General features: G+C 56.7%; 1 protein-coding gene across 1 annotated transcript; it reads right to left on the reverse strand.

The window, feature by feature from the left end:
- Window positions 1-670: 670 nt before the first annotated feature.
- On the reverse strand, window positions 671-26150 carry NUP88 (nucleoporin 88). The gene is made up of 17 exons (XM_047089819.1): window positions 25625-26150; window positions 23831-24000; window positions 22952-23077; window positions 19799-19885; window positions 17029-17205; window positions 13536-13722; window positions 12952-13099; window positions 9931-10029; window positions 5530-5620; window positions 4038-4139; window positions 2411-2569; window positions 2085-2210; window positions 1937-2002; window positions 1755-1835; window positions 1401-1527; window positions 1161-1279; window positions 671-909 (listed from the first exon to the last, which is right to left on the reverse strand). The coding sequence occupies exons 1-17, from the start codon at window positions 25919-25921 to the stop codon at window positions 846-848; spliced, it is 2226 nt and encodes a 741-aa protein (XP_046945775.1). The 5' UTR covers window positions 25922-26150; the 3' UTR covers window positions 671-845.
- Between the last annotated feature and the right edge of the window lie 60 nt (window positions 26151-26210).

The raw sequence follows: 26210 nt of genomic DNA on the forward strand, positions 1-26210 counted from the left end.
TCCCCTTTGGCCGGGTTTTGTGTTGTCCAGTGGGAAACTGAGGCGAAGGTGGGCACCAGCCGTGTGGACAGAGGGAGGGGAGCCGGCCGCACGACCGTCCGTGCCCGCACGTTCGCGCGCGTCTCACCTGACCTGCCTCCTACCTGTGACCCACCTCACTGCGTGGCTTTCAGCCGGTGTCGCTCCGCCGTCCCCGGGCAGGTGCGGGGTCACCTTTCGGAGCTCCACGTGCCGGCGGGCGTGAAGGACCGCCGATCGGAACACAGACCCACGGTGACCGTGCTGGGACAGGGCGCGACCCAGCGTGGCTCTGAAAGGTAATCCTGCCTACGGAGGCGATGGGCCAGCGGCGGCCTCAGCGCCGCGGCTCCGGGCCCCGAGCCCACACACGTTGCACGGAGCCGTTTGTACTGAAGACGCGTCTCGAAGAACGTGTTCAAATTAAAAAGCCGCCACCTCGTTCGCCGCGAGGTCCCCTCCTTCCGGCGCTCGGGGTCGGCACCGCGGTCGCGTTCCCGGCGCCCCCACGTTCAAACGCGGCTCTCGTTTTTGCTCAGGTTCGGAGACGACTCCGTGTGGCCCACGGCAGCTGGCAGAGCGCAGCTCAAGGTCTCCAGGGAGTTTTAAAACATCCCGGGCCCTCGCTGAGTGCATATAAAGCACATTCCGGTTTTTAAATAAAAGCATTTATTCAGTAACTACAAAACAAGTATGAAAGATGTGAATCACACAGCCGAAGTTCATCTGAAAGGCCGCCTTACGAATTAGATGACGCTACCTGTCCGTTTCACAAACACGCCTGAGCCCCGACTCTGCGGCCTCGGTGTGAATCCGCGTGCGGCGGCTCAGAAGGTGACGTGGTGCCGGATGTCGTTGATCTGCTTCACCATCTCTCGGATGTGCTCGCCCCTGAAGACCGGAGGCCGATTACAGGGACTCGGCAGGATGCAAACGGGTCACGCGCACCGGAAACGCTCCGCCGAAATTCCCGGTGCGCGGCTTCCGACGGGAGCGCGCCCGCCACCGCCAGGCAGTCCCGCTTCCGCCCCCCACCCCCATCCGTCCCCCGCGCTCCAGTGCCCGTGTGACTCCGGCTCCCGGGCCGGTGAGCGCGGGACACGCCGGCGCCCCGCGGCCCCGCGTCAGGCGAAGGCACTTACTCTTCCCGCAGGACGGACTGGATGCACCTGCGCTGGTGGGCGCTCAGGGCGATGGTGGGCTTTTGAGGGCTCGGCACCTTCTCCATCTTCCGCTGCTGGTAGTCCTTCTTCATGGTCACCTCGAGTACCCAACAGAACGCGCGTCGGGCCACGGTCCGCGCGCGCTCGCTGGTCCCGGGGGTGGGGGTGGGGGTGGGGGCGCGGGGGGAGGCACGCCGGCCGCCGCGCGCCCTCGCCCACCTGTTTGATGGCGTTGCCCAGGTGGCGGAGCTGCTCGGGGATCAGCTGCAGCTCCTTCTTCATGTCCCGCTCGCTGTCGGACAGGACGGGGAGCTGGGCGCGGAAGCTGTGCAGGACCGTCTGCATCCTGGAGGAGGCGGCGGTGGGCGGCTGGGCCACACGGGGCACCCCCCGCGCCCCAGGCCCCGCCCCCAGCCGGGTGGCCTCTGACGGGGGGCCCCGCCGTCCCCCCCCCCCCCCCCCCCCCCGCGCCTCCGAGGCCAGGCGGCAGCCGTCGCGGGCCCGTCTTCCCGAACCCCGACCGGACGCGCGCTTAGTCACCACAGGGGGGCCCGGACAGCGCCACCCGCCGACCTGTTCGTGAGATCCTCCTGTTTCTCCTTGGCCTCCTCGTACTTGTCGGCCAAGCGCTCCGCCATCTCCCGGAGGCTTTTCCTAAGGGCAGAAAACCAAGGGTCCTGGGGTCCACCCCGACGGGGAAGCCGGCGCGCGGTCGCGCGTGTCAGCCACGCTCCCGCATCCCCCGCGGCGCTCACCTCTCCTCCCGACAGTAACTCAGGTCTCCCAGCTGTTTCTTCTTCTGGTCACACAATAGCCTGACCCTTCGAGAACGAGAGAAGTGAGGTGCGATCGGAGGCCAGGCCGAGGCCGCGACCCGCCAGGGGCCCTGCGCCGCCACCCTACCTGCGCTGGATCTCCTCCTTGGCCAGGTCCTGCTTGAGGACGTACTGCTCCCGGAACACCTGCGTGGCCCGGCTGAGGAGCTGCAGGCTGTCTCCCGGCGGAGGGGCCGCGTCTCTGTCACATGACCTGTCAGCGGGGTTTCCGCGCAGGGCTCAGGCCAGGGCGGCGCCGTCCCTCCTTTCCGGCCTTCCCCGGCCCCTCGCCCCTCCCCCACCCGCCCACGCGGAAAGGTGCCGCACGAGACAGCGGACTGACGACGCGACACACGGCGAGCATGAAAACGGGCGGGACCCGTTCCCCAGACCCACACGCCCCAAATCCCGTACTTCAGAAACGCCGGATTCGCAACGCTGCGCTGCAAAATGCTTCTGATGTGCTTTTCAAAGGAATCCGGGGTTTCGGCCAGAATGCGGAGGGGAGACTCTTCCGCTGCCTTGTCTTCCTGGGTGCAGAGCAGGGGAGGGGACACTGGATGGACCGTGCTTCTGCAAAATACAGAAGTGCGTCAGACGCCATCTCCCACGGTGTCCTCTACGGCGAGGACCCCAGGGAAGCACGAGCCATGGCTCCCTGAGCCGTGAGAACACGGGAGGCGAGAGTGTTTACTTGTGTGACAGGACACCACGTGCTTTCTGCCCTGAAGAGTCACCTGGGGAAAGCTGTCCCTCTGCTACCAGGACCGACCTCTGACAAAGCATTTCTGCACTCCATCTTTCCAAAAAATAGTTTGGATTGACAAAGGCAACACAAAAACATAAATTCATCGGGGATTCTTTCTGCAAAGGACGGGAGAGCCGTCTGTAAACCGGAGTCACAAACAAAAATAAACGACTCGTTTCCTAGGTGTCATTTCAGATTTGGCCAGAAAACCGCTGCACGTACTGGATTTGCTCTGTTGAACTTGATCCTAAAAATGAGATTCACTCGAATATTATCTTCACAGCGGCGGTAACGGGAGAGCAGACGCACCCGCGGGCGCCTGATCTGTAAGGACACCTGGGTCCCCGGGGAGCCGGCGCATGTGTGGTTTTTCCCTTCGGGCTTAATGGTTTCATTCCGAAGGGACCCGGTGTGACGGGGTGTCACCGTGTTAGCAAATGTGTCGAGGTAACAGGCGAAAAGGTGATTTTTTCCCACTTTAGTCTCGCTCGTTTTCAGTCTTGGTAGAAAAAACACAAAATTGATGGTGAATTGTTTATCTTCCTTTCCAAGTGGCATAACTGTCAACCTTCAGAGATTGTGGGGATTCCTCCAAGGACGTCAAGCGGGGCTGGTGTTCTCAATGAGGCCTGTGCACAGAAGCCCGTGCTCTGCACCGACACGGGGCAACTGGGGGCGGGAGGGGGTCGCGTGCACGACACTCCGGTGGCTCCTCGGGACTCCTGCTCCCGCGCTTGTGACCCATGGGTGACCTTCAGGGCCACCCAACAGTAAGTGGTGCTTGTAGCTTCACGGGAGCTCCTCAAAGGGAAGGATCAGGAGGCCACTTTCAACCCCCCCCCCCCCCCGGCTGAGTTCACGTCCCCTGGTGTCGCTCCGAGGCCAGTGGAGACGGGAAACTAGGGGGTCAGAAGGCTGCGGGTCTACAGCCCCAGCGGATGTGTTCCGGCGACCTAAGCACGGTGTCACCTCCCCGGACAGAAGGGACGGTGCCGTCCTTGCGGGGGCTCGGGCTACCCTGGAGCCTGGCACAGGGACGGCGTGGATGCCATTTCCACTAAGTCATGTGAACAGCAGAGTTCGGTATTTTACCGCTTTTCCACACTGGGAAGTAAAGTTCCCGACTCTCTGCCTAAAATAAGTCCTTTCAGGCGTGGGAGCGACAGCAGAAACCTCCACCCCTCTCGCCTGCAGAGCGTGAATCCCGCGTCTCCAAGTGGGAATGACAGGCTCGCTCCCCGCGCGGGTTCTACAGAGCGAATGAGAGCCGCGTGGGCACGAGGACGGACTTACAACAAAGGCCTGATGAGGCACTCGTAGCTGCTGGTGACACAGATCATCGTGGGCCCCAGGATGTCTGGGACGATCCAGAACCCTCGAATCGGTGCCGGCTGCCTGGAACGACACAGCCACAGCTGACTTACAGGGACGCGGGGACCTGGAAACCGAGTTAACAGCCCAGAGGCCATCTGGCTCGCCCAAACCCGGCGGTTCCCGCCAACTGACATGCAGCTCCCTGCCCGCCACCCGGGCCCTGCCGTCTGCCCCGCCGGCATCCAGCCCCGCCGACCGCCACCCGGGCCCCGCCGGCACCCAACCCTGACTGATGCCCTGCACAGCGCCAGAGCATGGCCCAGCACCCGGGTCACATTGCTTCGCCTACCATCTCCATCCCCGTCCCCGCCTGGCGGAGGAGGGCGGACCTGGGGACTCACAGGGACAGGGTCCCAGGCCCTCAGATCTTCCCACTCCCCTGCCCTCGGGCGGCAGTGCTAGCGCAGCACCCCGCCCTGCAGCTCCTTCCACGGTGCCCTTTCACCTTTCTGGGGAGGTGAGGCTGGGGGGGGGGGGGGAGGACGGGACTCCGGGAGTTAAAAGTCTTTCCGGCTTGAGATCTGCACACGCAGGAGTGCACACGGCATCCTGTGACTGCGAGCCAGGCCACTGTGGGGACGACGGCCCCCGTGTGACCTCCCGGCTCACAAGGTCCCCTCCCCCCAGTGGAAGCCAAGGCCGTCCCAGCCCTGACGGCGCTCACGGATTTCCTGTCTAGGGACCCGCTCCCAAGCGGCCGTTCGTGTTTACCTGTCGGAGGGGCGGATGGGAGTCGTCACCCACTTCACCCGTTCGCCTTCCGGTGCCAAGGCCGCCCTCCCCGGCCCCAGGGGTGCCCTCGCCGCCGTCCTCCGGGAGCCCCCGTGCTGCCGGTCCAGGCTCTCCCTCCTGCCGGGTCAGCCCCAGCCCCCCCTCGGCCCAGCTCCTCCGGCTGCCTCACCGTTGCTGAGCAAGGCCGCTGCAGACCCTCAGCCCTGCTCTCCTCCCCCTGCACCCTCCCCCGGCCCGGCTCTCTGGCCGCCCTGCAGGAGCGTCCCCCTCCACCGGGCCACCCTGCAGGAACAGACCCCTCCGCACGCCCCCCTCCACACCTTCCCTCTTCCCAGATCCACCCTCCTCCTGTGGCCCAAATGTCCAGAGGGCACCACGCGGAGGCAGGTACCCCTGTAGACCCACGGCAGTCACTCTAGGTTCTTCCCTTTCCTCTGTTCACTGAACGTTTACTGTCCGTCGGTCCATAGAAACGGTATCGCAGACACGAGGCCAACAGCGCACCGTGACGCACGCAGTCCCGGGCTCTGCCCTGACCGACCACACGTTCTCCAAACACAAACGGCGACCTTAACACGCGCTGGGCAGAGAAGGCCCCTCTGAAGACCTGACGGGAAGTCGGGGTCGCCACGCCCTCCAGGCAGAGTCGGACCGGTGGGCGACGAGGGCGGGTCCTCACCTGCAGGGCAGCGGCTTCGTACACAGGATGTGCTCCACGAAGCACTTCTGTTCCGCAGCGAGCTCCTGGAGGCTGTCCTTGTCCTCCTCATCTGCAAAGTCGCAGACACACACAAGTGACTGACGCGCGGACACAGGTCTGCAAGTTAAATGCAGCGAAGGCTTCGTCCCGGACCCCGTCCCGGGCCGCTGCTCCCCAAGCACGACGCCTTCCCGCCGCAGACACCTGCTTCCCACGGCGGGGCTCGGCTTCAGCCCGAGGGGAGTGCGTTTTCCTCGGTCGGCCGTGTGCCCCGAGGGGACACTCCCATCCCGTCCCTTCCTCGCCCACACAGGGCGTCTCACAACAGCTGCTCGGATGCAGTTCACAATGCACACAACCCATCCGTTTAAAGGGTGGAATTCCGTGGGAGTTTAGTGCGTTGTAAGAACTGTACAAGCGTCGCCACGGAAGTTTCAGAACCCCTCGCTACCCAGAAGGAAGCCCTTGGCTCTGCCGCTGGCCGGGCCCCAGGCGGCCACCACCAATCCACTTTGTCCCTGCGGACCCGCCCGCCCTGCACACGTCACGTAAATCGCATCACACGTGTCCTTGTCTGGGCCTGGCTGCCTCCACTCAGCACGTTTTCGGGCCCGTCCGTGTTGCACGATATGCCGTCGGATAGATGGCTGTGTACTCGGGGTGTTCATCTGGCTCTGAGGAGTAATGCTGCTGTGAACATTCGTTTACAAGTGTTCGTGTGGACGTAGGTGCCCACTTCTCGTGGGCGTGCGCTGGGCAGAGGTCACGCCGTAACTGGAGCTTTGATCACCCGAGGAACCGCCACACCGTTTGCCCAAAGGGCTGGAACGTCTTACGTTTCCATAAACACCGCACCGACGACACTGGTTACTGTCATCTTTGCCTTTAGCTGCTTTAATGGGCATAAAGTGGTTTTGTGGCATCTTGTTTCATGACCAATGATGCTGAACGTTTTCGTGGGCTTAACTCTCTGCACCTCATCAAAGGAACAATCTCTATTCAACTCCTTTGTCCGTTTTTCAAATTGGGCTCTTTGACTACTGAGTTCTAAGAGTTCTTTCACGTTCTAGACTCAAGTCCGTGACCGGACACGATTTGCAAATATTCACTCCCATTCCGAGGACTACCTTTGCACTCTTGTAATCGTGTTTTCTTCTGAGAGTTCTACAGGCTTAGGTCTTATTTTCAGGTCTTTGATCCCTTTTGAGTCATTTTTGTTATGGTGTGAGGCAGGGGTCCAATTTCATTCTCGTGTGTGTACACGCACCCTGGTCCCAGCACCGCTTCTTAAAAAGACTCTTCTTTCCACGCTGATGTGTCCTGGCACCCTCGTGGAAACCAACTGGACTCCCGGTCCCATGCCGTCAACCTACACGTGTGTGCTTGTGTCAGCATCACACTGGATTGGCGTACCTTCTGTAAGGAGCCTTGAAATAGGGAAGTGTGGGTCCTGCAACTTGGTTCTTGTGTGTCAAGACTGTTTGTGCTATTCTAGGTCTGTAGAATCCCAAATGAATTTTCGGGTCAGCTCGTCCATTTGTGCAAAGCTAGCTAGAATTCTGACAGGCTGGCACCGGATCTGCACATCGATCTGGGGAAGACTGCCATTTAACAGTATTAACTTTTCTGATCCACGAACATGGGAGGTTTATTTCTTTCAGTTACTTTTTATAGTCTTACAAGTGTATGTTTTATACTCTCGTTAAAGTTAAGTCTTATTTTGTGTGTTTTGATGCTATTACCAATGGGATCATTTCCTTAATTTCCTTTTGGGTTACTACTAGTGCGTAGAAATAGAACTGATACTTGTACACTGCTCCTGGGTTCTGCAACCGCTCTGGACTCACTTATTGGTATAGATCCTTTTCCAATGGGTGTCCTATGACTTACTATGTAAAAGATCGTGTTTTTAGAGAAGAGCGTTTTCGTTCTTCCTTTCTAATCCTGATGCCTTTTATTTCACTTTCTTGGCTAATTTCCTTGCCTGGCACCTCCATTACGTTGAATGCAAACGGCAGGAACGGTGTCCTCTTGGATCTTGAGGGGAACGTGTGGAAAACAGACGTGTAAACAATTCAACTGGACATTCACCTGAGGTTTCCAAGCAAAACCCTGGCCACGTGTCCTGGTTTCATTGGGCCAATCGCAGTAAAATGTCAGAAAAAATACAACTGGGTTTTTACAAAAACCCCAAAGATTTGATGAGTTAGGAAATTGTCCACCTATCTGAACGGCAAAAGATACTAAAATTAAGAGATTCACTGTTAGGACATCATGCTTTAGAGGAAAAAGCCACTGATGTACTCATACCTCAGAAAGATCAAAAGGTCTAAACGTCCAGTCACACAAGGGCTCTCCGAAGAGATTAGGAGTGTGACTGATCCTGTGGCCACGTGAGGAGAACCCAAAATAGAGACGGGATCCCCCCAGAAAGGCCTGTGGGTGAATGGACTTCTTGCGATATACACAAGGGGACCCAAAAAAGTTCTTCAGAATTTGTAGCCACATAAACGCTGCTTGCCTTAGACTGAAAGGGTCACGGAGATGATGAGAAAAGGCTGTTCCACCCCCAAAATTCTGCAGGCAGAAAGCTGGGTAATAAACCACTCTACCATAGGTAAGTGCTACCTTTCTGGAAAAGATGAAGGTTTACTCAGAGGGCAACAGTGCCGGCCCGGAGGACTATCGCCAAGCCTTGAAACCTACTAGAATTTGAGTTCTGAAACTGTGTAGGACCCGTGGTTGCGGTTTCCTTTCCATTTTCTCCCCTTCTGACCTGAAATGTCTGGAAATGATACGTATGCCTGTCCCACCACTGTGGTCTGGGAACAAGAGAACTTGTTTTCTAGTTTCGAGGTCCAGGGAGAGGAATTCTGCCCCAGGATAGAGTCTTTACATATCTGAGTTGGATGACGTAGAAGATTCAGGTAGGACTGGGGACCCGTGAGCTCACGAGATTTAGAGGAGCCTCTGACGTCCGCGTTGCTATAACGACGCTACGGTCGGTGTATTTGGCACGTGGGTCAGGTGTGAATCTTTGGAGGCCACGGGTTGCAACAGACTAGACAGAACAACGGACTCCCCAACGGGGCCTGTACCCAAATCCCCCGAACCTGTGAATCGTCAGGCCACAGGCAAAGAGGAAGAGAGGCCGCGGATGGAATGAGCGCTGCTCGTCGAGGTCTCAAAGATAGATCATTCTGGATTATCCGGGTGGGCCCGATGCTATGACAAGCTTCCTTAAGAGGGAAAGAGGGAAGCGGAAAAGGAGAGAAGGACTCTACTCGCCCCCGCGCCCCCTGCTAACTTCGCAGCCGGAGGAAGGGGACTCTGGGCAAGGGAAGGCCGGGGACACTGGACAAGGCTAGGGATGGGGTCTCTCCCAGAGTCTCCAGAAAGGGAGGCCCTCCCAGCACCCCTAACCTAGAGAGCCGTGAGGTAATAAATCCGCACTGCTGCGGCCCGCTGAGTTCGCGGTGACTTCTCACAGCAGCAAAAGACAGCTAAGGAAAACACTTGGGCCCCTGCCCATCAAACACGGGGCTGCCTGTGGGTCTTCCGTAGACGCCCGAGCAGCCTGAGGAACTTGTCATCACCCGTTTGCCGAGTGTTGGGACCAGGAAAGGCTGCCTCTCCTTACACGCCTCTTCTGTCTGCTGAGACGATGATGCAGCTTATGTCCTCTACTCGTGCGGCGTCCTACGCTGATGGATTTCTGGATGTGAATCCAACCTCGCGTTCCCGGGATAAATCCCACGGAGTCCTGGGCCGCCGTCCTTTTTGTACGTCCGTCACTGGATTCGGTTTGCAAGCGTTCTGTTGAGGATTTTTTGCATCTGTGTCCGTGAGGGGTGTGTGTCTGCGGTTTCCTGTCCTTGCACACCTGTCTCGTGTTGGTGTCGGGGGAGCAGTGACCTCCACGAGCGAGGCGGGGGGTGCTTCCTCTCCCTTCTGTTTTTGGAAGAGCCTGTCGAGAACTGGTTTCTTTAAATGCGGAACTTTTAGAGCTCATTGTCCTGAGCTTATCTCTTCGGGTAGTTGATTGCTGTTTCGATCTCTTCACTGGTTATAGGTCTGTGCTCACGTTCTGGTTTTTGAGTCGGTGTCGGTAGTCTGTCTTCCTAGGAACAAGTCCGTCTCGCCTTGGGGCCCTACGTGGCGCGGAGCTGTTCACGGTTCCCTGTCATAACCTTGAACACCGTCGCCGTGAGGTCAGCGGTAGCATCTCCTCGCAGGGTTGGTCTCGCCAAAGGTCTGTCCGTCTTGTTGACGTTTTCCAGTGACAGTCTTTGGTTTCACTGATTTTCTCTATTACTTTTCTACTGCAAACGACTTTTCGACAGAATCTGGGAAACATACCAAAAGGCTCAGGGGACTCACCTGACCCGAGAAATTTGTGAAGCTTATGAATCCAAGTCAGCCCGACACTGTGGACGCCGGCTTCGTGAGTGCAGTGGTACCTCGAGGGACACTTGGGATCTGCAAACGGAGTCGCGAACGGAGTACAGGCCACGTTAGAAAATGGGTCTTAGGCACCTACCCCGGCAGCCCGCAAACGCATCGGTCCACGAAGTGACAGAAGGTGACGGGACCTCCACGCGATGCTACCACAGCAGGGATCTGACGTTTTAAAACTGGAATTCAACTTTCAAATGTATTTGAAGTATTTTTCCAAGTCATGAACACAACCCAAACATCACTTCTAAACCTTCACAGGAGAGTTCAGCAAAACACCACCACCGGCTACCTGTCCGTCTCCCTCAGCACACGCATTTATAGCTCTCGTTCTCAGGACAACACGGTGCCTGAGAAAGTCACGGCTCCGGACAACACCTGTGCCGGCATCACCGACCCACGCGAACCTCTGCAAGCAAGCGCACGAGCAGGTCAGAGGCCCGGCCGCGGCTGCGGGGCGAACTGTCGTCACGGTGCGTCCAGGCAGCTGGGAAATGCCAAGTCTTACTTGTCTTGGTAATGCGGACTTACGGTCTTTACGTTCAAGTTTGGATACGATTCTCTTTTTTTCCCCTTAAGTAACCTTTACTCCCAACGTGGGGCTCGAACTCACAACCCTGAACCAAAAGTCACATGCTCTTCCGATCAAGCCAGCCAGGCACCCCAAGTAAATTTTTTTTCTTGCTATAATTCTTGTTTGACATTCACTCATTCATTCTAGAGGCGGTGAGAGGGAGCGAGTGCACACGCGAGAGCACTGGCAAGGAGGGGGATGTGGGAGGAAAGGGAGGAGGAGAATCCCAAGCAGTCTCCAAGTTCAGCACAGGGCCCAACAGGGGGCTCGATCCCACGACCCTGGGATCATGACCTGAACCAAAATCAAGAGTCAGACGCTTAACTGACCGACCCACTCGGGCGCCCCGACAGTCCTTTATATTCGTACTAAGAAATACGAGGAACCGTTATGGAATTTTAATGAAAACTTCTATACTTCTCTTGACCCCTAGTATTAGTGAGACTACATGAGACTAGAAGATGAGTTCTGGACACTTTACTTTTGAATATTTACCTCTGACTCAGTACTTCTAAAACATTAAGCAACCAAAACAAGATACAGAAATAGTTTACACGCGAAAGCTAATTTAAGATGCAACTGTCATCCATAAACCCCCAAATGAAACTTCCTTCCTTCTAAGAGCCTCGCTTTAACTTCGTGGTTCATAAATATCGTAAAGCAAATACTAGTTTTTCTTTTCTATTTTACACGTCGGGGTTCTGAAAACAGCATTGTGCCACGAAGAGTTTTAAAACTCCTGGTCTATGGCGATCCTCTCTCTGAACAATAAAATATTAAAAAGTTTCCTTTTTTCTGCCCACTCTTGCCGCTCGTTCAGGTTCAAATCCTCTCATTAGGTCTACTACTGTTTCCAACGACTTTTCGAGATGTGCCTGTGGTGCTGACATTAATAGAAAAACCTCAATATTGGGAAGAGAAATCTGTTACAGAAAAAGGCAACGTTAGTAACTGAAGTAGGAATTTGCCAGGTGTCCCTGTCACATGGTGGTCATCCACTCATGTCAATAAAAATCTGGGCATGTTTCAATGATTGGAAGGTGCCCTAAATAAAAACATGAACAGGTCAGTTTATTAGTTTCACAGATGTGAAAATAATTAACTCTCATTAGAAGATAAAAATGCCTATGTTTAAGATTTCCCAAAGAGGGGCGCCGGGGTGGGTCAGTGGGTTAAGTGTCGGACATCTGCTCAGGTCATGGTCTCGCAGTTGGTGAGCTTGAGCCCCGCGTCGGGCTCTGTGCTGACAGCTGGAGCCTGTCTGGGGTTTTCTCTCTGCCCCTATCCCACTTGCGCACGTATGTGCTCGCTCTCTCTCAAAATAAAAAAAAAAAAAGATTTCCCAAAGACATTACGTACCTTTATTAGGAAACCAGTGAATTTGTCGCCTACATCACTGGGTCTCAGTCTCCTCAGCCCTAAAGCGAAGTTCAGAGACCACACAGACTACACCTCTGTGGATACGGCTCTGCGAGACACGCTCGGTGAGCTCCCTACGCCGGTCTGCCGCGCGGGAACTACGACCCCTGACTGTGTCGTACCAGGCGCACAGCTGGACCACCTCCAGGCAGAGGCGAGCCCCCCTCTCTCTGCACCGGGCCCAGGAAACCGACAGGAGGCTCCGAGGCGTGGTGGGAGGGCACAGGGTCACAGGGTCTCGTGTCAGAGGAACCCTAGAGGTCATCGGATGTCACCCCTACCGCTTCCAGATGAGAAAACGGACAGCAGGGGGGCTGACCGAATGCCTGACGTCGTCACAACTATGAGCGAAGCCCAGCACGCGCCAGGCTCCTTCCACTCGGCCCCGCGGCGTCTCAACAACACGGGCTTCCGCCGACTCAGCATCTACTCAAAAGCTCCCCAGACGAACAGAGGTAAGTTGCCGGAAAGATACCAACCCAGGTAAGTTAAAATAAAATGAAAAGGTAAAAAGGACAGCATTCAAACTGGCTCTGGGGCTAACAAGACTCCGTAATGTGCTCTAAAGCGAAGAAAGAGGCTTTGGAGAGCGATCTTAATGTAAGTGTGTTATCGTTTGATTTTTAAAGTGCGTTTTAAAGTTTATTTGCATACGTTTAAGTAGTTGAGTCACGAAGCCAACTTTTGAGTGGACCGGGAAGAGTTCACTATTCTGACTCCGGGGGGATCCAGACCACAGACCACAGACCACAGACCACAGACCACAGACCACGATCTTAAAATGTGGGAAGCACACCCAGCCTTTCCTGGACCCAAGTGCAGCGCGGTGACTGAAGCCACGGAACGCGGCTGGCCTTGCACAGCTGGGCCCCAAACCACGGTGCCCGGGAATGGCCTGTGACCGTCTCCGTGGAAACAGGACGGGACAGGAGTAAACTCCACCAGTACATTACCTCTGTGAAGTCTGATGGGACAAGAGAAGTCAGAATCAAAGGGGTCATCCTCGCCGGACGCCAGCTTCAGGGCGAGCTCCAGCTCCACGCACTCGAACACGTACAGGGAGGGGACGAGGTCGGCCCTGGGGTCCCAGGACGTCTCCGACTGTAAGAGAACCGGCAGTTTCAGGCTTCACGCTCGTATGAAAATGCACGCGGTTCGGAAAAGAAGAAATTCTCCTTCATTCCACCCCTTTCACCAGGGCCTTAATATTCTCAAAAGAGGGAAAAGAGGCCTCCCTCCTTTTGGAAGGTCGTAAATCGAGTTGAGAAGAGCCAGTTTAGCGATTCGTGGGTTCTCTGTATCCGTCACTGAGGTCACTGAAGCCCGCCACTCCGAGCGTGGACAGAGCACGTGGGCGCCTTCTAACGTCTCGCCACGTGGACTTTTAGGTGGGCTTCACCTAACGCTAGGCGTCTGATTTCCAAACGACACAGAGGTGCCAGACGTAAAGGAAAATCCTAGCGTCCTGAGCGTTCTCGCCGGCCCGGGAACCACACGCGGCGCCGGAGACGCGAACGTGGACACGGGCCTGGCTCACCGTCTGCTCGTCTTCCTCCTCCCCTTCCAGCACGACGCAGTGGTACAGCATGCCCGACTCCGTGGCGATCACCAGGATGTTGGGGACGCAGGGCAAGCAGAGGATGGCACAGGCATCATAGCCGTAGTTGTCCTCTGCCGCGGGGTGCATGGGCAGCGGGCCTAGCAGCTTCCCGACGGTCCCGGGGCTGAGGGAAGAGGGAAAACATACTCGGACAGGTTGACGGAAGACAACCACGCCACCGCGACCCCTTTCCTGCAGCTGCCGGGCCCCAACTGAAAACACAGTGCCACGGGGGCACCTGGATGCCTCAGTCGGTTGAGTGTCTGACTCTTGATTTTGGCTCAGGTCGTGATCTTGAGGTTTGTAGGACTGAGCCCCACATCAGGCTCTAGGCTGACAGTGCAAAGCCTGCTTGGGATCCTCTCTCTCTCCCTCCCCCTCCTCCACTTTCTCAGAGGTAGACATAGAAAAAAGAAAGAAAGAAAGAGAGAGAGAGAGAAAAGAAAGAAAAGAAAAAAGAAAAGGAAAAGAAAAGGAAAAGAAAAGAAAAGAAAAGAAAAGAAACAAAACAAAACGAAACGAAACCAGAAGCTTTAAGAGAAAACAGAAACAGAAAATTCCATGGCACCGGTACTCCTGATGTCTCCACGTCTCACTTTCCCCTGGACTTCCGTCTCCCTGGTGCCTCTCAACTGGAGGTAACTTTGTGCGCAAGGGGACGCTGACAACGTCTGAAGACATTTCTGGTTGTCACGACCAGGGAGGCGGGGGCGGGAGGGTGCTTACTGGTGTCCAGAGCAGAGATGTGGCTCAACACTGCCCCGCCCCCCAGGATGCCTCCACAGCAGTCGCTCAGCGCAGAGTCCCCGGGGCAGGGGCCCAGAGGCCGTGCCCCCTGCTCACTCTGGCTCCAGCCTCCCTCACCCCAGCGAGGCCGCGCTCCTGCAAAGGCCAGAGGAGAGCTCCCAGCTGCTAAGTCCACGGGCCACCAACCCGATGTGCTGCCGCATTTACTGTGGGCTCACGGCTGCCTCCCGCATCCTTCACGCGTGCACTCCAGTCTCCTGGCTCTCTTCGGGCCCCTCCGGACACCCCTCTCTCACTTCTGGCTCGAAAATACTGGCGCTCCCCAGCATCTTGTTACAAGCCCTCTTGGCTTCACAGCACACACTCACGCGAGGGCACACCGAGCCACGCCTGGCCAGAACTACTACGGACAGCCTGTACTTTCTCCCAAAACGGAACTGCTCTTCGGGGCCTCGGACCCAGTATTTAACTGGATTAGAGCTACAGTGACTGGGTGCTGGGTGACACCCCCAGGAACCGGTGATGTCGGTCAAACTCACGTTTGTCCAGAATTACAAGACCACGTGCTAAGTTCGACAATGCGAGAACGAACCAGGTACAGAGAGAGTGAGGTAAGAAAGGCGTCAAACACAAGTAAGCCCGGGGGCGCGGAGAAGGTTGAATGTGTGACTCTGGATTTTGGCTCAGGTCACGATCCCGAGGTTCGTCAGGCTCTGTGCTGACAGCGTGGACCCTGCTGGGGATTCTCCCTCTCTCCCTCCCTCTCTGCCCCTCGTCTGCTTGCTCTCTCTCAAAATAAATGAATAAACATTAAAAAAAAAAAAAAAAAAAGATCAATGGGAAAGTATATTCTGGGAAGGGGTGGTGAACCTTCCAAGCTAAGGAGCAGCTCTGGAAAGTTCTGGAAGCATGAACGACGAGGACCGGCAGGAAGGAGACTTGGCTTTCTAAGACAACAGAAGACAAGTCGGCAGGCCACGTCAAGGCCCTCAGAGCCTCCCTGCCGGGCGACAGCGTCAGCAGAGGTTCATGTGAAGAGGGACAGACCTTCACTTTCCTAAGATCAATCTGACAGCAGTGAGGGGGTGACACCGAGGGGACTGAGATGGGGTTCAGGGCAGCGACTGAAGGGGACGAGGGTCTGGGCAGGAGATGAGGGTCCAAAGCAAGGACAGCAGGATGGAGAAGGGGGTTGGCGCTCAGGGAGTTTCCGCGGTTAAGGGCAACAGAATGTGGGGCTGGGCTGGACCCGAGAGGCTGCGGAAGGCGACCAGGTGATGAGGTGCGGATAGGTGGGTGCCGGCCGTGGGCGGAGGGAGGCGACAGCGTTACCACGACGGCCAACTCCGAGCAGGGGATGTTCAGGTGGAGGCGGATGCGGCTGAGAGGGAGTCCCTGCCCGCGGCAACCGCGGAGGTCCCCGTCCTCCCCTTTGTGATTCTGCTCCCGCAGGGACCCAGCGGATCCCTCAGCCTGAGCTCGGATGCCAGGGGCCACCCTCCTCCCCCCAGCTCACCCCGCCCTCTTGCAGCGCCCGAGGCCTAGGACTCACACCTGCCGCTCACGGGGCCCTGACTTCTGACTTCATAGGGGGCCAGACGACTCATAAGTGAATCAAGTCCGTTAGCCTCTGGCCTCACGCCTTTCGGGTTACAAACGGGCCCAGGATCCTCGCCCTCTCCCGCCTGCGACCGTCACCCGGACTGGTGATCCTCTCTGTCCGGTCCCCTAGTTCCAACTGTCCACGGACCGTTTCCACTTTATGAGCCCACTACTGTGTCCAACTGACCACCTGTAATAACAACTCCCACTAGCCGCCCCTCCTGACCCGTTTTGTCTTCACGGCTCACCCCCTAACCTGACTGGGAACGGAGTCTTATGGACCCTTCCTCCGTAGGAAGCGTGTCCGCTTCTGCCCCTGCTTCGGAACGGCCCCCATTCCGATCCCGTAGACGGTCACCTAACGTCTGCAGCAGCGTCTCTAAATGTCTCTCTGCCCCAGAGAGGGTCTCTCTGTCCCTAACCGTCTGCTCTGTCCTTCTGTTTAGAAACCATCACTGGCTTCCCACCACCCTATTCCTACAGAAAAGACCCCACATTCCCCAATTTCCCCCTGGGCAGATACTTCCGGCTTTACCACGTAACGCTCCGCAGCCGAAACCACGGCTCCAGCCACGAGAGCCTGACCACTGAGCCGCGAGAGACACACGCCCTGGGGACTAAAGCAGTCATGCCCTTCCCTGACCTTCGGTTAATCCTCATTAGAGGTCAGTCCCTGTCCACGAAAACCTCCCCGACTTCTTCAGTCGCGGCACGCTCTCCTTCCTCTGGGTCCTCCCGCCCGTGCACCGTGCGTGGTCCGGGGACTCACAACCAGGGCGCAGGTCCCCACCACTAGCTGCCCTCTCAGTGCCTGGCTCACACGAGATGCACAACACTTTTGTGCTTTAGGCTTCGTGAAAACAAATCCAGTCTTCGGTGATTACCTAAGAACGTTACAGAACCGACCCAAATAATACGAGGCAACCAAAGGTTACACGGTCTGTACGCATCTTTCCCCAAGATACGCAAAGCAAGCATCAAGAGGCTGCCACACGTTGAGAGACGGAACACCCACCCACGGACCCCAGTCTGGCCAGGCCGGTCCACGAGGGGCATCCGTGGATGGCACCCCCCCACTCACCTGTGAACCAGACTGACGTACGTGAGGAAGGTCTCTCCGTTCTCGTACAGGATGTACAGCGGGTACCCCACTATGTCACCTTTGCCTTTCTGTCCAAACATGGTCTTCGGGACCGCTGACAATGGCCCGAAGTCAAACGCCACCGCTGTCTCGCCCAGAGACGCAGTGTATGCCCTTCTGAAAAGACATTTAAAAACCGATGGGTCAAAAACAAGAATGAAAACGAAACGTCTGCTAACAGGAGATGGGGATGGAGTTTGCACTCGACGGAGGACACAAGATAGAGCACAATTAAACGACAGAAACACGAAATTATACCCCGTTTCCTCTTAGTTTAAGCATACAGACACGCAGACAGGACAGATACACGCACACACAGAGAGAAACAGGAAGCAAACGCTGAGCAGAGGGACACGGTCACTCCACAAGTATGTCCTTCGCATCGGCCCCACGTCCCGGGCCCCACGCTGTCACGGGGTGCTGGGGACCCACCAGTGACTTCAACCAAGGCCCCGCCCTCCAGTGAGACACGCAGGGCACACGCAGAAAGGAACACGCAGCACAAAGCCAGAAAATGACACTGTCAAGAAAAATGAAGTTGGGGAGGGGGGCTGCCTCGGGCTGGGCTGCCTGGGAAGGACCCTGACGCGGTGATGTCTGAGCACGGATTCAAAGGAAGGAGGGGAGGCGTCAGCGGCCACATGGGCAGGGGGTGCATGTTGTCTGAGGAATGAACAGCGAGGGGGCCGAGCTCAGAACCGGGACACAGAGGGAGAAAGAAACTGGAGGGGACATCCTGTGGGTTGCGGTCAAGAATAAAGCAGAATGAAGGGCGCCTGGGGGGCTCAGTCGGTTCAGCGTCCGACTTCGGCTCAGGTCATGATCTCACAGTTCGTGAGTTCAAGCCCCACTTAGGGCTCTGTGCTGACAGCTCAGGGCCAGCCCGTTTCAGATTCTGTGTCTCCGTCTCTCTCTGTCCCTCCTCTACTTGTGCTCTTTCTCTCCCTCAAAAATAAGTAAACGTTGAAAAAAAAAAAAAAAGAATAGAACGGAATGACCTGCTTTATACCCAAAGTGTCGCTCTGGCTGCCACGTCAAGGAGAAACTATAGGAGATGACAAAGATTTCTTTTTCTTAATATTTTTCTGTAGGTTTCCCCAATTTTCTACAATAAACACATATTATCTTTATCATCAGGAAAAACAAATGACGAAACACGCGACTTCGTATTTTAAAGTTCAGTATGACGGGTTATCCGAGGAGACTCCAGTTCAATACAGGGTTACTAAGTGCGGGTAGAACAAACTCATACGGTTGGAGGAGCGATGTCACTTTGTTGTGCTGCAACCACCACGTGTGAGTTTGTCGCGTGGAAAGGTATATGGTGTCAGGAGGCAGGGAAAAAAAATGAGGAAGCCCCAAATCAGAACAAAAGAACAGCCTGCGTTCAACTAAATGACCAGGACAATGAAGGGACAACAGACATGGAAGTCAGAGAGACTTCAAGTGACCCCTGGCCGTCAAAAGTTACCAAGAGCTTAATAAATGCAGGCGTGTTCCCCATGATGACAGTAGGTGTCGATGAGTGAGTGCCAACCCCGTGCCAGGACCCAGGCTACGCACTTTTATGCATCACCTCGTCCATCCCGTACAGCGATCCTAGTAGAAAGCGCCGTGATTCTACTTTATATTCACGCAACACGGACACGAGGCTCGGGGCCGCTGAACGGCCGGCGTGCGCCACAGTGAACACGCGGCAGGGCGGAGATCAGAACCCGGGGCCTGGAGCTCGGAACAAGTGTGCGGGCAGGGAAGGTGCCCGACCCCGGGGGGTGGCCGGTACCTGCCACGCGGGGGTGGAAGCTTTATTTTAAGAAGCGACTGCCCAACACTGACATCGCTGAGCTGAAACGCTCACCCTGAGACTCTCCCGGAGAGTGAAATCGGCCCCAGGTCAGTGGCAACCTGGGACTGGGCGCCAGCGCGGGCTCTCCACGTTCCCAAACATTAAGATCCAATAAATGTAAGTTCACAGCCCGAGATCAGCAATCACGGGGCGAGGCGGGGACTGTGGGTCAGGGGCAAGGGCAGTACAGATCTAGACCCCCGCTGCCCCTGCCCCACCGCGCTGTTCACACACCGAAGAGCTACATGGGAAGTAGTCAGAGGACGAAGAGTTGGGAAAACAGGAATAAACACGACTACTAGAGACAACCGCCACGGAGACGTGGAAAGAACCAAATGGAACTTCTAAAAATACAGCTCCTAAAAGCGTCACTCTACGTGCACAGGCTGTGGGCGGTCCTGTGTGGTCATCACCAGAAAGACCGGTCAGGAGGCCAGAGGGACGGGGTTTATGAGTTCCAAGGGTGACCGCTAGTGGTCGGAGAGCCTGGAGCGTGCCCCTGTGGGGGGTGGGCGGGTGGGCGCCGGAGTCAGAATGGCTCCCTCTTCCTCTCCAGGTTCTGGGTGTTCACGGTCTGGGAGGCGGGCGGCCCGACACTCTGACCTCGAATCTCTGCCATGGCATAATTTATCGCCTCCGTCAGGACACAGGAGGCAGCCCGTGCCAGGCAGTCATTCTAGAACCTTCTCAAGAAGGGAGCAGCTGGCAGCGATAGTGACCCTCAGCCACTCTGTCCTGCCGCCCACTTCTGCTCACTCCTCAGGTCCCCGGCAGTGTGGTCACCGCTGGAAAACCTTATAATCTCTGTTAAAACTGCACTTACGAGCCCAATAAAGGAACTATTTTGTGACACAAATAACTCACCCTTTATTGAGTATCAGGCTCTCCTCTTCCGCTTCTGAAAGCACAATGACCTTGACGGGTGTCTGAGGCTCACGGAGAGAGTAGATCCTGGCGAACAGAAGAGCACAGAGCCCGCACTTAAAATTCTTTTCTTTTTTTTAACAACGTTCAAAGTTTTGAGAGAGAGACGGAGTGCGCGCACGCAGAGTGGAGGAGGGGCCGAGAGAGACAGAATCCCAAGCAGGTTCCCCATCCTCCCGGAGCCGGACTCGGGGCTCGGTCCCAAGGACCGTGAGATCCTGACCCGAGCTGAAATCAAACAACTGAGCCCCCGGGTGCCCCAAAACTCTTTCATCTCAAAAGCGCCCTTCTCCTCCATCTGATCGCTGCCGGAGAATCTTCCTACTGGTTCTTACAACCATTTCTCTGCCAAAGGGCGTGCTCGCCCTGACAAAGCAGCCCACTTCGCCTGTGTCCGTGGGCCCTGCACAAACACCCTCTCTCGCCCCCGAAGCCCTATGAGCCCACCGCACCCCGTCACGGGTCTGGATCTACCCCCGAGTCCGCAGGCACACTCACCTCGTCCCAGCGTCCCCCCAACCGCCCCAAGTGCACCAGCACCCCCGCGCGCGCACCCCGACTCTGCAGCCACATCCCGCCGCCCCCTGTACGCCCACCGGGCGCAGAGGGAGGGACGCCCGGCCCCCAACTACCCGCGTTGCTGGACGAGACGCAGCACCACGTCATCCCTACTTTCTCAAGCAGAGCATAAAACCGGAAATGCTTTCTGTAAATTTTTTTTGCCAAAATCATTTTAATCTAAAATAACAAAGTCAACGACACGTGTGGCTACGGTTAAAAGGAGAATTTTCAAAAGGCCAATAACATCGTTATCAGAAATCTAACACCCCTTATAAAGCCCGTGTGGAGTCAATCACTTACCTCGTCCGACCACCCTCAGAAGTTTTAAACTCCGTTTGCTCCGTTACCAGCGAAATACCATTTAATAGACGTTTTCAACAAAAATCTGATGCAACCGACCACGCACGCACGGTGGTCTTCCTGGCTGCCCGCGCGCACTCCTGACCTCAAGGTGCGTGCTAATGCCAGATGGGACGCGTCAGAAGGGAAGGCAGCGGAAGGGAGAGCAAGCATAAGGGAGCGTCGAGGGGCGTCCTGTTGCCCCGAAGCCGTCCACAGGCTCCAGAGGTCAACAGGGGAGGAAGGACCTGTGCCTGTGCCAGAGGTCAACAGGGGGAGGGAAGTGACCGGTGCCCCGTACTTATTTATTTTTTACACGTTCGTTTATTGTGAGGGAGAGTGCGTTCACGGCACGAGCAGGGGAGAGGCAGAGAGAGAGAGAGAGAGAGAGAGCGCGCGCGAGCCAAGCAGACTCCACACTCAGTGCAGAGCCCGACGTGGGGCTCAAATTCACGAACCGTGAGGTCACGACCTGAGCCAGACACTTGACAGACTAAGCTGCCCGGGCGCCCCCAACACCCCATATTTTAAAAAGAACCTCCAACAGTTGGGACCAGGTACCTCCTTCTGGGCGTCACATGAGAAAGGCCTCGGCCACACCCCGGCCCCCAGCCGGTTGCCCAGCCCACGTGGCAGGAAGACCAGGAGCCCGTCAGTGTTCAGGGGAGGGCGGCCCCTCCTGCTTTCCAAGCTAATGGGTGGGCGGGGCGACACTCAGCCAGACTTAGTGGTGCCCGTACGTAGCAACGGGAGACTCGTGTCTCCCGTCCTGGCTGAATGCCAGACGTGCTGCGGGAGCCACAGGCCACCAGGTCGGGGAATTCTCGACTGAACCTGACACCTCACATCCCAGGGCTGGTGGCACGGGAGTACTATACGGTATCTACTTCCTATACGGAAATTTCTAGGGCCGGGCTGGAACAGCGTCAGGACTATGGTGCAGGTGCTCAGTTCCCTGTGGCCCTTGGGGGGCAGAGGAAAGGACCCTGGCAGGTCCCATGACTCCACAGGAAAGGGCACAATGGTTACGCTGAGGGTGCAGGAGATAGCACGTGTGTGTACGCCCCACCGTGAGAGAGGGCCCAGGGCACCACCGCTCACAGAGCGTCTCCATCACCAGCGGCCCGAGGCTAAGTGCCACCCGGGCCAGGCGGGGGCGGGAGGCGGGGGGGGGGGCGGGATGCACACACCTGCACGGAGCCTACCACGTCAACGGAGGTCACTGGTGGCAGACAGGACCAAACGGGGACCAGGGTCAGGCCCACCCCCTTTACAGACAGCTGTCTCCCTCAGCTGCCCCATTCTCCCTACCCCCACTACCAAGGAGCCGGACCCAGAGGAAGCAGGAGGCGGCCCCTCCTTACACATCGCCCCCACCTCAGGGTGCGGGGACAGAAACAAGAGCCAGAGCAGACCAGGCCCGCCCCACCCGTTTCAGATGCCCCAGTCTGGGCCTGTGAGAAGGGGCCACGACTTGCTGCTGATGTGCACCGAACATCAGAGTTTTAAACTGGACAGACCAAGTTTTACTAACGAAAAGTGACCGGAAAGCTCTGAGATCTAAGAGGCCAGAAAGGGATCAACCATTCAGCAGGGAAGGAAAGGGTGATAAGGCACAGCTAAAAACGGTGATTAGGAAAAATGAAACCGGAGGGACCCATCAGCTGGGTCTCCCCAGTAAATGTTTCACATGAGGCGGATCGAGAAAGTTAACTGGGAACGTTATAGAAATCTCTGGAGGGCTGGGGCATGTGATGGTAGAGTTCAAAACCCGGAAGGGCGTTTAGAACCTGTCAGATCGAACCTGCTCGTTTTACAAAATTGGAAACTGAGGCTCCCCTAAAAAGAATTTCGGATCTCGAAGACAGAGGCGGTGTTGGGACAAGAATTCAAATCTCTCAACTCCCACTTGTATTCTTTTCCCGATGGTACACGACCTCCAAGATGACACACTGAGAGGGGACGTGCCAGCAGACCGGTAAAGGAGAGGGACGGGACGAGCCAAGACAGAGCGGCAGTGGCTCCGGCACGCAGGCGAGGGCGTTCAGACGACCTGCCTGCACACTGGTCACAAGGGCCACGAGGCAGAGCCGTCGGCCGTCCCGGGACCCGTTCAGTGGAGCCCCAGCTGTCAGCCAACGAGCAGAAAGAGAATCTCCCCTCGCAAAGCTCCGAGAGAGAAACAGAGCGTACCTGATCACGTTGTCCGAGGTCAGCAGCACGACGTGGGGGTCCAGCAGCTCACTCGGGTACCAGGCGGCGTGCTTCAGAGTCAGGGAGGCCGAGCTGGTGAAGAACCTCTCGGCAACAGGCGTGGTGCTAAAGCGAGGACAACAGCTCCCTAAAACGTTCTGCAGCACGTGAATGGAAACCTACAGGGAAATCTATCTTACTACCGCTTGGTCCTTTCCGTCAAATTTCTCTCAACTCTTGCTGAGAGCAAAGCATCTATTCAGTCAATATCAGTAAGAAACGAAATAAAAAGATTTTCTAAAGTACAGAGTGTTTTCTAAAAATGACCTTATACGTGATCTTAGGTGTCACGTCTTACTTGACCCCTGCAGGAGTCCTGTGAGAAATTGCTCGGGAACTACCATCACTGTTGCGGAAGTGAGGAAATGGATTTAGAAAGCGGACGTTTTACGGGGACCGGGTCTCTGCGCTGTGGAGCTAAAGGGGGGTTTCTAGCTTGCATTCTTTTCTACAAATCTGAGTCAGACTCTCGCTTGTCTGGATTTGTTGAAAAACACAAGACACCAAAACTAAACTCAGTTAAACTACGAGCAAACGGTCTGACTCCCAGACGCTAGCTGCTTTCGACACGTCATGCTGCTTCTACCTACTTGAAAACGGAACCCCGATTAGACAGCGCTTCGACAGTTCGGGCGGAAGAAACGTGACCTTACATATAGCACAGACGCGACAGCAGGCAGCCAAGGCGCAGACCAGCTGGAACACCGCGATGCTCGATTCGTGGCACAGAAAATGCACCTTAACCACCACGGGGCTCGAACAACTGTCCGCGCGTACGACAGAAAACACAGACACACGTTCCGTGGACGTACGACTTACCTGCAATTCACTGTTAGTTTTCCGCCTTCGAATTCAGAATTCTTCCCCCATCTTTTGGGCAGCTCTAACACCGTAAGTCCTTTCATTCCTATGAGTGCCACATGCTGCTGCGTGGGACTTAACAGGACTTGATAGATTTCAAACAGGGGCGGATTTATGCAAAGCAACCTCTGGAAATTAAAAGCAAACTGGTCAAAATAGCTCGTGTCCAGGTAAACACACGTGGCAGGTGCTTGGGAGCACAACAGTTACCCTACACTACACTACAGCTGTGCACCACAGCTAACGCAGGACTTGCCGTAGGACAATGAAGCAGCCTGGATAACGGCTAACACTTGGGCCGTTAACTGATGGAAGATTTTTAACCACTGAGACTGGAATGTTACAAGGAACGCACCGCATTTCCCTACCCTGCAAAATAAATACTTTGCATAATTTCCCTTTTCTTAAAAAAAATTTTTTTTAATGTTCATTTTTGAGAGAGAGAGGGAGGGAGGGGAGGCGGAGGAGGGGCAGAGACACAGAATCCGAAGCAGGGTCCAGGCTCGGAGCTGTCAGCACAGAGCCCGACGTGGGGCTCAAACTCACAAACCGTGAGATGGTGACAGGAGCCGAAGTCGGACGCTTAACTGACTGAAGCCACCCAGGCATCCCTAAATTTTTTTTAATTGCTTTATTTTTGAGAGAGGGAGGGAGAGAGAGAGAGAGAGAGAGAGAGCGAGCGCAGGGGAGGGGCAAAGAGAGCGCGAGACACAGAATCCAAAGCAGGCCCCCAGGCTCCGAGCTGTTAGCACAGAGCCCGACGCGGGGCTTGAACTCACGAACCATGAGATCGTGACCTGAGCTGAAGTCAGACGCTTAACTCACCGAACCACCCAGGCGCCCCATAATTTCCCTTTTCGCAACCAAACTCCAACCTGCCCCTGGCAGTCCCACTCCCCACCTGCATTCTGCACCCCCATCAGGTCAGCCTGTGTAGACCCGTGCCCTGTTTTCAGGACTGCAGAAACCTGCCGAGCACCCCGTGAAAATCAAGTCATTTCTCATCAGCGAGAGTCCGCCAGCGGCTCGGGCAGAGGTCATGCGGTAGAACAGGCGGCACGTTTTCTGTGTTTTAATCTTTGAAAGAAGGGAAGCCGGTGATTACAAGTAAACGCTGCAACGACTGACCACAGCGAGTCTGGGCCGCTCTCTGTCTAGCCCCAATTTCACACGCGGTCCGCTACAATCAGAAACAAGCAAAACTCCCTCCCTTCCAACTTGGGGAACGAGCTCATCACCTAGAAGCGAAAAGAAGGAATTCACAGGGGACTCCTGCACGGCAGGCACAAAACCCGAAACCCGGGTTTTTCAAGTCTACCCGCTGCTTCGGCGCTCGGCGCAACCCTAGGAGGGAGTCAGGATTACGCTTATTATCTGGCGGGCGTCCCGTCGCGGAACCGGCTTCTCAGAACCAGCCTCCCGAGAAGCGCCCCCCGCACCCCCACGCTCTCTCCGCTCCCCTTCATCGCGGGTGTTTTCCTGGCGGCTTGCACGGCCGCTGCCCTGAGCCCGGGCCCCAAGAACCCACGCGCCCCGAGAGCATGAGTTGCTCTAACGGTGTCGGAGACCGTAAGCCTCTGACGAGGGAACAAAGACGCCAAGGGAGGCCGCCAGAGGCCAAAACGACGAGGAGAGGCGCCTCCCGCTCTCAGCTGGGCGCCCCCCAAGGGACGAGGGCTTACACCTGTCGGCACAGCTGCCGGCGTGCGCGGGAGACCCGAACCCCGGGCAGGCCCCTGCTGAGGGCCGTACCTGGTACTGGGAGAGGGAGGGCTCCTCGCCCCCGCCGCCGAGGCCCCGCAGCCGGACCACCAGGAAGGAGCTGTCGTCCGCGTCCCACAGGAAGAGCTCTCCGCCCAGGCCCAACACCAGGTTCCTCGTGAGCAGCGGCGGCGACGAGGGCGACGGGGAACACGTCGGCTTCTCGGCTTCGGCCGGGCTCTGGCTCTGGCTCTTCAGCCCCTCGCGGAGCCGCAAGAACACGGCGTGGTTGGGAAGCCAGGACTGCCAGGGCTCCCCGTCGCCCGCGGGCCCCTCGGCTGCCGCCATCTTGGCCCCACCGCGCTGGTCTCCCCAGTCGCTCCGCGCGCCGCAGAGCGCAGCCAATCCGCGGGCGGCCGGTCGCCCTTCGGCCAATCACCGAGCAGGCAGGCCGGAAGCACGCGTCCACGGGGGCGGGGCCAAAGGGAGGGCTGCGCGCCCGGCGGGCGTGTAGTCCGGGCCGCCGAGGCGTCTCCGCAGCTGCGGGAAGGCCGGCCCCCGGGCCATGGCCGGAGACTGTCTCTTATTGCTGGCTGGACACCTCCGCCTGGCTAAGCCTAGCCATCCCTCAGGATCT

This window comes from Lynx rufus, unplaced genomic scaffold, assembly GCF_022079265.1.
Source record: "Lynx rufus isolate CCGP_SWC_20201006 ecotype Redwood Valley unplaced genomic scaffold, mLynRuf1.p SCAF_28, whole genome shotgun sequence".
NCBI lineage: Eukaryota > Metazoa > Chordata > Mammalia > Carnivora > Felidae > Lynx > Lynx rufus.